Genomic DNA, 12,807 nt, shown 5'->3' with positions numbered 1-12,807 from the left:
GGACAACAATGGCCAACATTTCTGCGTATTTCAAATGCATGGTTAGTTACTGCTGTTCACGTGAAAATGAAACTTGGAGACAATACCCTTAAATTCTGAGGCTCTTACGAAATTTGCGACCAAAAATTAGAACTACTATGAGGTGAAAATGCATTTCGAAAGCGCTTCGTTTTCTACAGACTAACGGCCAAATATCAAGATGGACCAGTTTTACTGCATTTCTGACCATAAAAACTTCATTCCAAAATATCTCGATATATTTCACGAAACTCGAGGTAGCTATTTGCAGGAAATCGCTCCCGTAAACGATTTAGTCCCCAATTAGTGCCGATGGCGCTAAAACAACCAGACAGAATAATAAAGGCTATGTATGTATGTATGAGTTCCCAGTGCTGAGAGTGGCGTAATTTCGTTGCTATGACAACTCCGATGTCTGTAACGCTGATCATAACAAATTTTCATAATACAGTTGGGGTGGTGATTTTTCCAAATCTTTGTTAATGGCGGCGTAGTTTATGCTCAAACTTGGGAGGTATTCACCCTTCCCCCTTAAAATGCCAAGCCACCTTAAATTAACCGCTAACAGGAAGTCCCCTTTGGCTTTTTGCCTGTTGTACTTGATCCATGGAATGGAATCATAGACTGTTTTTATGCAACCTTATGAGTGCCAAAAATGAAAACATCACTCGTGACTACGTAAATACAGTTAATAGCTACGTCACGTAGAAGGTTGAAAAAAAATTGCAACAAAAAGATGGGGTCACCGTGCTTCCTCTCTCCCCGCTCCTTATCCTAAGTGATTTTAACTGAGTTGCTTGCGAAATGTTCAAAGTGTTATGTTAAAGGCAATTGTCGCTTATGTAACTCAGCTTTGAACATCCACCTGACTGTCCTTGTTTGTACGTCGGTAGCTCAAAATATAGTCACCATAGTCGTAATCTCACCATCCGGACAAATGCGATTCTATCTCAGCAAAACAGGAGGACATTGGAACTATTACAAGTAGTCTTTCTGTAAAGTTTTTACCACATGTGGCCAAAGCTGGAGATATGTCCATATCGGCATTGTAGCGAAACCTTCAAACTATAAGGATTTGTATGGAGACTAAAAGCGATTGTTTCTGGAACCTACAACGCAGGTCAAGACGTCTTAGGACACTTAAGGAATTGAGGCGCGGAAACAGACCTTACTTATTATAATCGTATTTTACCTGTTATAACTGCTTGGAAATGTTGTTGAAAGAGCCTGTTTCTGCTGTGCTGTACCCCTCCCCTAAGCAACGTTGATTGTGTTGAAAAAGATATGAATCCATAACGTCAACACTGAACCGGGGGGGACAAGGGAAGAGAAAATGCGTCATTTTCACCAGCTGTTGCGTTAATGACCCAAGAGTTTTGACCAGGGTTGTATGTGTGTCAAAGAATTTAAATAACAATCGGCTTTCCTCTCTTGTGTTTTTTCTTTCCTGTGTGGTTCCCAAGCCAGGATTGGGGACTTAAGCCATATAGGGATAGGGTATAGTTTTTGCGCCGTTTTCGTCTAAAACCCGGGGTGCACTCCCTGTAATGGCCTATTCACCGAAGCTCCGCCCGAAGTGGTACATTTTTCAGGCTTCAGGAAAGGTATGTTCGCAAGTTCGGGCTGCAAGCTGCCACGACCTCGAATAAAGGTTTGACGCGATTCATACAGAGCCTCCATTTCTCCTTCTTACCTAATAAGACAAGAAGCGGATCCAGAACTTCAGATAACGGAGGGGGGGGGGAGGGCGGTCTTTCAGACTCTGAGATAACGGGGGGGGGCCCGGTCTCATAAAAAAATTTTTCGGCCCTTGGGGCCTCTTTTTGGTCTAAAAATAAGGGGGGCCGGGCCCCTCCCCTACATCCGCCACCGAAGACTCTGCTCACCAACCTTTGGTATCATTTTTTGGTGTAGCATTAATTTTGCCAACCGCTGTCGTTGGATCACTGCCTCTGTTGTATTGGGGCCCCGGCTGTTCGTGCATTAGCCGGGCGTTGCTTTGAAAATTCAAGCTTAGTTTACAACATGTCTAAAAGACATTCTCGAAATGACAACGCTAAGAAAAAACATTTTCACTCATAGTAACAGATGTGACCGAGTTTCTTATCTTTCTCAGGTTTGAGTTCAAGGGTATCCCTTCCAGTTACCCGTCCATGCCAGCATGATTGTTTCCTGCAACTTTTCAAAGTAGTACCTTAAGGGTGTTTCAACCTGTTTTCTGCTTCCATGGTAACCCTTGATAGTCTTGATGTCAAGAAAAACACGGAAAAGGCCACGGACAACAACTTGTTTACTAATGAATATGCATCTGATGCCATTATAACGGCAGTGTTAGACAAAGAGTGACTATACTATTGATCGATCAATTGATGATTACTAGAAAACGCTGCAAGTTTATACTAATTAAACTTATAGCTATCGCTTAGTGAAAATGAGCAAAGATTTTACCTATACGCGCGCGCTGTTCAATTTGTTTAGAAATGTCATGAATTACCGTAAGTTACGAAAATGCAGACTGCAGGTTAGTCATGAGTCCGTCATTTACCGTCATGGTACGCACCATGCATTATACTTGAAATCGTTCGTTGAGTGCCCCAACTAAGGACAGCGGGGTTGAGTTTTTCAAGCCTGCGTAGCTGGCGGTATTGTGTGGGTGCGAGATTAAAGTTTTGGCGGAGAAAGGGAGTAGGGACGAGGCGGTTGAGAAATGAATGCGTGACAAACGAACCCGGCCAAAGGACGTCTGCGGGGAGGCTATTCAAAAACCGGTTAACGCTAACTTGGGGTTAAAATGGAACGTACGAATTTCAAACTGTTTTATAGAAGCAGCCTAAATTAAAATTTTAGGAGTTTGGTTCTGCCTTGGAAATTTCGGGCACGTATTTGCTCGAAAACAATGCATTCTCTGTTCTGCATTATGCATAAAAAAAGTTGTCTTACACTACCTTATGTTACATCACTTTGAGATTCATTGTACCTTGGAACTTTCGCGCACGGCTTTACTACGCTGCCGCCTCGCAGTCTCGCGTCTTCGCGAGGCTGCTCGTTGGCAGTTAGCCACCTTCCACACAGTTCGTCAAACCAATAGGCTGACTTATATTCCGGCCTCACACTTATACTGCTTACCGGGTATATGGACATCGAAAAGAAATCTATTGAGTTATTTACACTGAAAAAGGCAATAGGGAGCTTAAGCAACAAGGGCGGCGACGCCTATGAAAACGTCACTTAAAAAGTGAATTCGCGCTCCTTCAAACTTTATCGCGCTCATTTCATCTCGTTTAATTCGTCAAATGTGGGCAATTTGTTTTGGAATAGAATTCTGAGGGTCTGTATCAAAGTTCAGTAAAAGAAAAAGAAAGTTGTTGTCTTCTGTTCCCGCCCTCGACAAAACGTGAAATTAGGCATTTTTACGTTGTAGTCGTGCAATGACAGCTTAAAGAAATGTACAAAAAAGCGTGAGGCACGTGCAAAGTTGTTGTTTTGCTAATCTAAATCTATTGCCTTTTTGCCGTTCTCGTTGCCGTCGCCGTCGCCGTCGTCGTTGCTTAAGCTCCCTAATAAAACTTTGCCGCTCATTAGCACGGACAACTTGCTCCATGACGGTTGGCAACCCAGACCTGACGGCTTAATCTCACACTTTTTGTCTTTTGTTTCCTCCTACGGAAAACGGAAAAATACCAGGTCAGCTAACGTAAGTAGATATAGGGCAATATCTCGATTTCGTCTTACAGCGGGGCTTCCCTAGTCTGCTACACAGCCGTTTTGAGTGTCGTCATGTAACCTCCTTTGTGGGGAAGAGCGTTGCGTGACGACACTAAAAACGGCTATGTAGTAGAATAGGGCTTCCCGGACCCCCGGTGATACTTACCATTCACATAGGAACGCGGAAATTCCGGTTGGACAATCAAATGTTGGCAAATACTGTAGTCAGTGAAAGCTATACTTTCCAGTACTTTAACTCTTCATTATCTTGCTCTGGCACTTACTATCCTAGTTCTACTGAGAGTCATTTTGCATGCCTTGCTACCCCGAGACCCGAGGGATGAAGGTGCTGCCTATAATGGCCTATACGGGGAGGCTCCGCCGAAAAGAGCGACATTTTTCCCCTGCAGGGTACTCCCTATGATGGCCTATACGATAAAAGTCGAGAAAACGTTCTATTTTTGAGATTGATTCCTAATTAAAAGACACTGCATTTACAGCAGTTAAAAGGGATGCAAAGTTCTAAACAAGGTATGTGAAAGGGGTACCATTTGTCAATAGAAGGTATACGAAAGGGGAACCTTTTTCTTGAAAAATGGTATACAAAGGGGTAAGGGGTTGGACCTCGGGGCGGAGCCTCCCCCGTACAAACATTTGTTGAGTACCTGTCCCCCGGGCCTTTTTCAGGCTTCAGGTATGTGAAAGAGTGGGGAAATCACTTGTTGAAGTATATGAAAGGGTACGGAAATCTGTCATTTGGGTCTGTAAAAAGACCCATAAAAGGGCTAACAGATGCAATTTATGGCTAAGAAAAAGTCGAGAAACGTCCTAGTTTTGTGATAAAAGGTATAGGAAAAGGGTACCTTTTGTCACAAATGAAATATAAAGGGAGCAGGGATTGAACCTTGGGGTAGAGCCTACCAGCGTAAAACCTTGTTGAGTACCCCGTGGCCTTACTACCTACCGTGACTCCTTGCATCTTTTGAGACCCAGATAACAGCTGGTAGAGTAATATGTTGTATAGCTGGTATAAGTGGAAGTGTAGTAGTACTGAGTTCCCAAACGACAGTCGGCTGTAAAATAATAATGACAAATACCGCAAATGTCACTAGGTTGTCTGCATTATTCATATTAGATTATTGTTCATTCAAAATATTTCACTGTTTCTGATTGGCTCCAATTCCCCGGCCTACTACGTAGGTTAGTCCAGCCGACCCGGTATCACACCTTGGTTGGGCTAACCTACGTAGTAGGTGGTAACAACATCTGTGCACATTCATTTTCAATTGCTTGAAGGGACTTGTACCCGCAGAGGGTCCTTAATAGATTTTTCGGCATCCAGGATTTTTCTTATTTCAAGCTCGAGATTCGGGATTTAGAGAAAAAAGGGGCCAGATTCGGGATTGAAAGCATGCTTGGGAGAGGGATGCCAAAAATAACCCTCGGGATTACGGGATTGAAGACCCCTATTGGGGACCCTCCCTATTGACCTTTCTTGCATCTCACATCGAGTCGGCCATAATTATCAGAAAACAAAGAGCACTGAACTTAATGTTGTACTTCCAGCTGTGAGAACTAAATTTATAAAAAAATCTATTATATACCGGGGCCAAGCAAGGACCTACAATGAGCTCCCAGACGCGGCAAAATTGACACAATTCAAGAAGATGTTGAGGACTTTTATTCTGTAATTTTGCTGTATAGTATTTTTTTCAAGTATCTGCCATTTCATGTTTTTCTCTGCCATTCTCTTGTAATTAATTTTTATTTAACAGGACCCTCGTTGATATTAGCCCTGCTGAAGGAGTAAATCCTGTATAAATGTAGATAAATAAATATTCCTCGAGCTCATGACCAGCCAGTGCTTACCATATTTGCAAGATGTAAGTGATAAGCAACCGATTCAGTGGGCTAACATAGCAACCTCGTTTCCAGGCAGCGGCGCGTCATCCTAGTTCGGAAAATGACGAAAGAGTTTACGGCTATCTAGCCTGCGAACAGGCTCACTTTGTGCTAGTTTCTACGCGCGCTGGTAGCCTGCGTGGCAAGCGGGATGTTCCCCAAACTCGCACAAGGAGCCGGTTCGCAGAGAAACGGCTATCCGAAGACGAAATAGCTGAATTTCTGATTAAATCTGAACGGAAGAAACGCAGGAATACGCTAAAAATATTGTTCGATGGATGTCATCTGCGTTTTGAGCATTATCTAGAAGACCTTTTGAAATCCTGAAACAGTGCCGAGAAACAAGCAAATGGTTTGAAGAACGTCTTTGCGGAGGTAAGGTTGTTCGGAACTTAAAAATATTTTGAGTGAATAACAAAACAATTATTGCATTTCGGCTTCTGTACAATGTCAAGAATTGTGCGTAATTTTCGTAACGGGCTAATACATACCATAACAGCTACTTCCAGATTTATAGTAACAACGGTTGCAGTCACATCTATATGATCCCTGTGTATTGACGCAGTGTGAGTTGGACGGGCAACTGTAACGTCCTTCAAGACATTCGTTAATGTCAACACAAGAATAATGACCCTGGTTTCTCCAACCAGGAAAGCAGCTGCAACGGTACGAACCTTGCGTATTGACACACCTCGAATTGGATGGGCACCTGTGTGATCCTTGAGAACACTCATCAATATCGATGCAAGTGTGCACACCTTGATTCCTCCAACCAGACAAGCAGTTGCATCGATACGAGCCTTGCGTATTGACACACCTCGAATTGGATGGGCACCTGTGTGATCCTTTAGAACACTCATTAATATCGACGCAAGTGTGCACACCTTGATTCCTCCAACCAGACAAGCAGTTGCATCGATACGAGCCTTGCGTATTGACACACCTCGAATTGGATGGGCACCTGCGTGAACCTTGAGAACACTCATTAATATCGACGCAAGTGTGCACACCTTGATTCCTCCAACCAGACAAGCAGCTGCAACGGTACGAGCCTTGCGTATTGACACACCTCGAATTGGATGGGCACCTGTGTGATCCTTGAGAACACTCATCAATATCGACGCAAGTGTGCGCACCTCGATTCCTCCAACCAGACAAGCAGTTGCATCGATACGAGCCCGCAGAGTTTCGACAAGTTGATTGTGCTGGGCAAGCATTGGGCTTATCAACGCACTCGTTCACGTCTCTGCATGTTGGTAGACGAGCATTTGATGGATCTGGGTACCATCCGCTGTTGCATATGCATCTCCAGCTTCCAGCTGTGTTAACACAATAAGAGTTGCGATCGCAGCTGTGGATTCCACGACTGCACTCGTTTATGTCTGAACACTGGAATTCTGACACTTTCTCCCATCCTGGATTACACACACAATTATAACTTCCAAGGGTATTGACACATTTCGACGGATTAGAACACCTTTGATAAGACAAACAGAATTGACTTTTAGGTAGAAGCCAAAGGCCCAAAAACTACAACCGACAAAACTGAATTCGAAAAGAAAACTAACCAGAATAACGTGGATTCTCTTCTGACCAACCGTTCAAGAGAGTTAAAGTGAGCTGATATGGTAAAAGAAGTCATGTTGTGTCGCATTTTGATCATTTTGCGAATGAGATGGGAGGCTTTGATTACTTAAACATCGTGGGTTTAATTTTTCTTTGACAAATTTGTCTCTTTGACAGCGATCACTTACTCAGTCCGAGAGGAAAATCCCAGTATAACAAAATAATCAACATTACCTGTCAATTCCTTCCGTGCACTCATCAATGTCAGAACACACAGGATGTTCCCCTTGTCCCCGCCATCCTATATTACAACTGCAATTAAATCCTCCAGGGTAGTTGTTGCATGAAGCCTGTGGGTCGCACACGTTTCGGTATTGACACTCATCGGTATCAATACACGTTCTGCCATCAAAGGACCATCCAACAAGGGAAGGACATTCGCAACGGTAAGACCCAGGCGTGTTCACGCATTTGGCTGGTGAAATACACTCATGGGAGCCAACAAGACACTCACTGGTGTCTTCACACGATGAAGAAACATTGCTCCACTGATAACCGAGATGGCAAAGGCATGGACGTAATGCACTAACATTTCGGTTGCAGTCACCATGAGGTCCACATATTTCTGAACATGCTGAAAATTATTTCATAAACATGAACTTTCAGTAAGTACTAATTTTTTTAAAATATATGCTTCTTTACTCATTGACTGAAGAATTAAGAGCGGCTTTCCGTAAATATCGACCCACGGTCGGCACAAGTTCATAATTTGACTTCGCTCATTTTTGGCTCATCGATGACCCTTTCTTCCTTAGGAAACGATACACTTGTGAAAGCGGGAATATTTATGTGGCCAAAAGGTATTGTTAAAAATAGGCCCTATTGGCAATTTTTACCGTCGAAAATTATTGGGATAAAATAATGCAAATTTTAACCGCGCGCTATAACTTACAGTTTAGCAAATTAACTCTCTACGGCATTACTAGGCCCAAATCTATTAGAAAATCGAAACAAATCTCTGAGCAAACGAATTTAAGCAGCCCGCAAGACCTCGAGTTCAACCCTAATTACGCGGGATGACGTAGTTAGCCAGCGTCTAAAATTCGGTAGCGCATTCCTTTCGTCGTCTTGGGAGTCAAAAATTGCCTTGTTTTTTTTAACTTTCCCGTATCCCGTGCCCGTCCCGAAAAATTGTGTGGATTTTTATTGGCCGCAACGTCGAAGCACTTGCAAGTCAGGCTGGATTGCACAAGCCGAAAAACGATACTGCGTCAGCAAAGGAGGGAAAAGTAAGCTCACTGTGTAGAGGAGGACGAAGACTCAAGGCCGTGCTCTTAATACGGCGCAAGACTTGGCCTCGGGCGACTGAAAATATTGTCTAGGTGACCCTGCCGTGCGACTTGCTGGTGTTGGTGTTGTTTCTGTTGAGTTACAGTCAAAAAGCTAAGAATGTCTAGAATTTATTTCTTGCGAAATCGTAGCTCTCTCGGTGGCTTCGCGGCCTAAAAAGAACGCTCCGCTCGCTAAGAAACTCTTGAGGTCGACCTGTAAGTAGCAATTAGTAGCATGTCTATCAAAAAGCTTTAGGAAAATGTTGTTAAATCGGGCAGCGGGCACGCGTTGATGTTCAAAGGTCGTTTCACGTGAATTCACATGTAACATAATCCTTGACTATGAACGTGACAAGCTGCACAGTTTTCGCATAATAACATTGAAATTTTTTATTCAAATTAGGATTGTTCATTAGTTAGTTTTTCAAAACAAATTGTTACTTTTGCTCTGACAGGCGTGAAGTACGTTCGGCGACGCAAAACAATAGTTTTGTATCTTGAAAAATCGCTGAATAAACAAGAGAGTCGGTCTTTTATGTTCTTTAAATATTTTTACCTTTTTTTACTGTTGTGTCTGCGAGGCTAAAACATAACTAAGATTGTTATTCCAGTAAAATACGATGCATAAAAAAGAAAAGAGACGACTATTATAATTGTGATTGTTCTAGAATCGGGTATAAATCCCGCATTGCCTTTCGTGTGACAAGCGTCTCGTGTGACATTGTCTTTCGTGGTGACAACCCATTACGTATCACGTACTAAAAATAAATACGCAAAAGCTAACCGAATCTACATTTGTCCTGAACATTTCACCGGTAATATAGAAAGGAAATACTTCCGTTTTGCGCTTAAACGACGACTTTACAACAAGATGATCTATTCAAAAGAGAAAATAGTTTTGGAGCGGCCCGGGGGGATGCACTTCCTTATAAAGAGGCTAATGGGGATGTGACGCTGGATGGGGTCGCATTTTCAAGACTAGATTGACTATTATCAAAAGAGTTACTAGAGTGGGGTCGCACATTTTCGGATTTTTGGGTAAGAGAGCTGTTCATATTTACGGTTTGCAAACGTATCAGGATATTTGTACTGTAGGTGAAAAGTAAAGTGTTCTTCATTCAATTTATTAAAAAAATGGGTCAATTCATTTTTTGATGACCTATTTAAAGGATTGATAAGGTAGATACATAAATAGAAAGTGACTAAGTTGGGATCGCAAAAATTACATATTTGCCCGAGAGTGACGAATATGGGGTCTACACAATTGGCCACAGAAAAGACTATAATGGGGTAGGGGCTCTGAGAGGCCAGCGGCACATACCCGGGGAGCGCCGCGGTTTCGTTGAAATCATAACAGTTTTCCCGGAAAGCTCCACGGGATCTCAGTCAATCTTAATAAGCGAATTTTCTTTTCAACCTAAATCAAAATGATTAGTAAAAAGAATAGTGCCCTTATTTTTTACCCCAAATTTACTTTTCCATTTAAAAAACATGAAATGTTCGGCGGCGTTGTCCATGTTTCTCATATGGCGCGAAAACTTACTTTCATATGACAACATGCGGTTTTTTTTTTCGCGCGCTCAGGAGGTCAAAGAGATGTGATTTTTCATGAAAAAAATTTTAAAAAAAATCCTGCTTGACTTGTTAAGAAAATAATTAGTTTAATTTTTAATAATTAACTAACAGCTCATTGATTTATTAATTTGAGCGACCAACTTGGAGGCCCGGGAACCCCCAGCTAAAAATGCTTGGGGAGCCCAAAGGGCTCCCTGAAATTTTTCCTAGAGCACTTCCTTGCAGCTCTGTAGTTATTGGAAGTATGATACATTACGTGCTATTGTTGAATGTGGAAGTGCATTTTTTGAGGATATTAGTAAAGGAATGCAAATTTTAGTGAACTACCCCATACTCCTAACACATATGGTTGTAATATTGATGTAACTTTTGTTTTGAGTAGCAAAGGAACCCTTGTGTGTAACTCATCTTCTAGTGTATTAGTCCTTAACAGAACATCTCTTTCTCTCCTGCACACATTTGTTGCATACACTACTCAACTTTCCATTGCCATCCAACATACCCGTAATTCTTTCTTCAACCCACACATCCCGCGTAAACGCCTTCGGGCGTCTTCTTGTTTTGGGAAAAATCGCGACATTTGCATGGTTAAAAATAGCGTGTCACGGCCCGTCACGCCAGTGTTACCTATAGATACGCTTTAGACAATTTACTTAAAGGCAGATTAAAAGCCAATGCGAAATAAACTGTTTCAATAAACCTATTCAACAGTCCTATTCAGGACAACGTTCACCCGGACGATCAAACTCAACCTTTTGAAACCTATTATTCTTACTGACTGCAGCATTTTCTTCAGGTACAACATATAGCGTCCCCGGGATAGCGTCACACACTTTCATGTTCAGTTTCAGACTACCGATTCCCTCAAAAAATGGTATATAAACAGAAAAAATCTAAACTAAAACCGTTTACTGAATGAATTTTTGCATTGCGGGATATTTACGTATTAAATCATCGCCAAACAATGCCATCTAGTTTATAAAAACTAATTTCCTTGAAGCAATTAAATATTTCGACTAAGTATTGGCGCAATAGTTCTTCGAAGTTTTTACCCTTGCGGGCTCTCAAAACTGAAAAAAGCTACGTGGATGCCAAAGAGGAGACAACGAGTATGAATCATGAAGCTACTGCTCTATAAATGACCCATTACATTGCCAGGCTTACCATTAACTCAGTTTCGGGTTGTTTTCGACGTTTCAGTGGAAAATTCTTGAAACAAATGGAACGTCTGAAAAGGCATTCCTATTTTCCTGGTTGGAAAATTCCAGGCGGAAATTGGGATTTCATGTCTTCAAAACTTTTTTTGAATATTAGTGTCAGGCTTTCGCGGCCGTTTTTCGTTAAACGAAACTGACTTAGGCAAATGGTAAACGCGATTACCGAACGGAATCAAAATTCATCGGTCTGAATTCTGTTCACCATTGCCCAAACCGTGAAGCGACCAGTTTACCCGTGTAAATAGTAGAAAAGCCTTGTGTCCAAAAGCCTGCGATACAGCTTCGTCTCATCGCTATCTGCCGCTAGGGACATTTCGTCAAAGAGCGGTGAGAGGCCGGAGTATCGCAGAATATGCGTTATATATCATAGTAGATCGTAGCAATGGCAGATGGTTGCAATCTCTCTAATTACTTTTTAAGAGACACCAACAGCAAACTCGCTACATTCATCTACCCAGACAAATGTTCAAAAAATAGTTTGTCTAGTGCAGTTCTTTGAAAATGGCCTTCCTATTGACCAGCGGCAGGCGAAGTCTCTTCGGGTTTTGACTAGGGCTGGCTGCAAACAATTGTTCCGGAGATCTACACGGTACTTACGTAAAGTAGACTAAGGCTCTCAGTCTCATTCGCTTTTGTGACAAAGACAAAGGTAATATTATAATAATAATAATAATAATAATAATAATAATAATAATAATAATAATAATAATAATAATAATAATAATAATAATAATAATAATTTATTATTTATTATTTATAAGGCGCAAAGGAAAAGATAGAGTTCCTCAAGTCTGTCTTTCCTTTTTTAGGTGTTCCCATTCGTTCATTACAAGGTTCTTCTTAGGATTGGTATTATAATCTATTTTGTTTCCCTATTTTTAGTTTTTTTGGCGGAAAAGACGAAGTTCTCTTTCCAAACGCTGTTGAAAGGAACTTTCAGTCTTTTAACCTGTCATCTGCAGTTCGATCAGTATTACAGCTAGAGTTTCCATACCGGGGACACTAACGTCAATCAGTGCAAAGTCTCTCAGACCACAAAACAGCCTTACTTTTTGCGTAGGCCAAGAACGCAAGAATAGTCGAAGGAATGGTCTGGAGCAAAACAAATGGTTGCGTGACCCTCTTGCCTGGAGCAGGGGGGGAGAGTGAGTGAAACTGGGGGGAGAGACGAAAAATACGTCTAAAAATTCGATAGAAACTGACAAAGAAAAAATAAAATTAAAAAACAAAAAAATGACAGTTTCGCAGTCTAATTAAAAGTAGTTGAAAAGTTAGTACTACCAAATCCGTCCCTGCTGATTAACAACAAAGCGCCAAAGTGCTCGACGTTCAAGTTGAATATATACCATTAAAAGTTGGGAATGATGAATGCACGTACTTAACCTGTAACAGGCCTTAAGATAGTTGGGAAAACGCAAAGAAGAGTGAGCCAGATAAAATGGCGAAGGGGTGGGTTTAGGGAGAGAGGGCGAAAGAACCTCTTTTCCTCCTCC

The 12,807-nt window shown here is 41.8% G+C and overlaps 2 protein-coding genes across 2 annotated transcripts in view; one reads left to right on the top strand and one right to left on the bottom strand.

Annotated features, from left to right (window-relative positions):
• The window catches only part of LOC140930242 (sperm microtubule associated protein 1-like), a 182,946-nt gene that overhangs the window by 19,855 nt on the left and 150,284 nt on the right, over positions 1-12,807 (top strand). The gene's annotated exons all lie outside the window — the stretch shown is intronic.
• The window catches only part of LOC140930238 (uncharacterized), a 32,625-nt gene continuing 21,779 nt past the window's right edge, over positions 1,962-12,807 (bottom strand). Inside the window, exons 4-7 of the mRNA XM_073379907.1 lie at positions 7,426-7,825; positions 6,117-7,102; positions 4,688-4,796; positions 1,962-3,678 (exon numbers count right to left, since the gene is read on the bottom strand). Coding sequence (XP_073236008.1) covers positions 3,597-3,678; positions 4,688-4,796; positions 6,117-7,102; positions 7,426-7,825 — 1,577 coding nt within the window. The 3' untranslated portion in view covers positions 1,962-3,596. The remainder of the gene's footprint in view (positions 3,679-4,687; positions 4,797-6,116; positions 7,103-7,425; positions 7,826-12,807) is intronic.

The sequence above is a fragment of the Porites lutea genome, chromosome 3 (assembly GCF_958299795.1).
Source record: "Porites lutea chromosome 3, jaPorLute2.1, whole genome shotgun sequence".
NCBI classification, from domain to species: domain Eukaryota; kingdom Metazoa; phylum Cnidaria; class Anthozoa; order Scleractinia; family Poritidae; genus Porites; species Porites lutea.
Note: the sequence above shows the minus strand (reverse complement) of the source record. Positions and strands in the feature narration are given on the sequence as shown.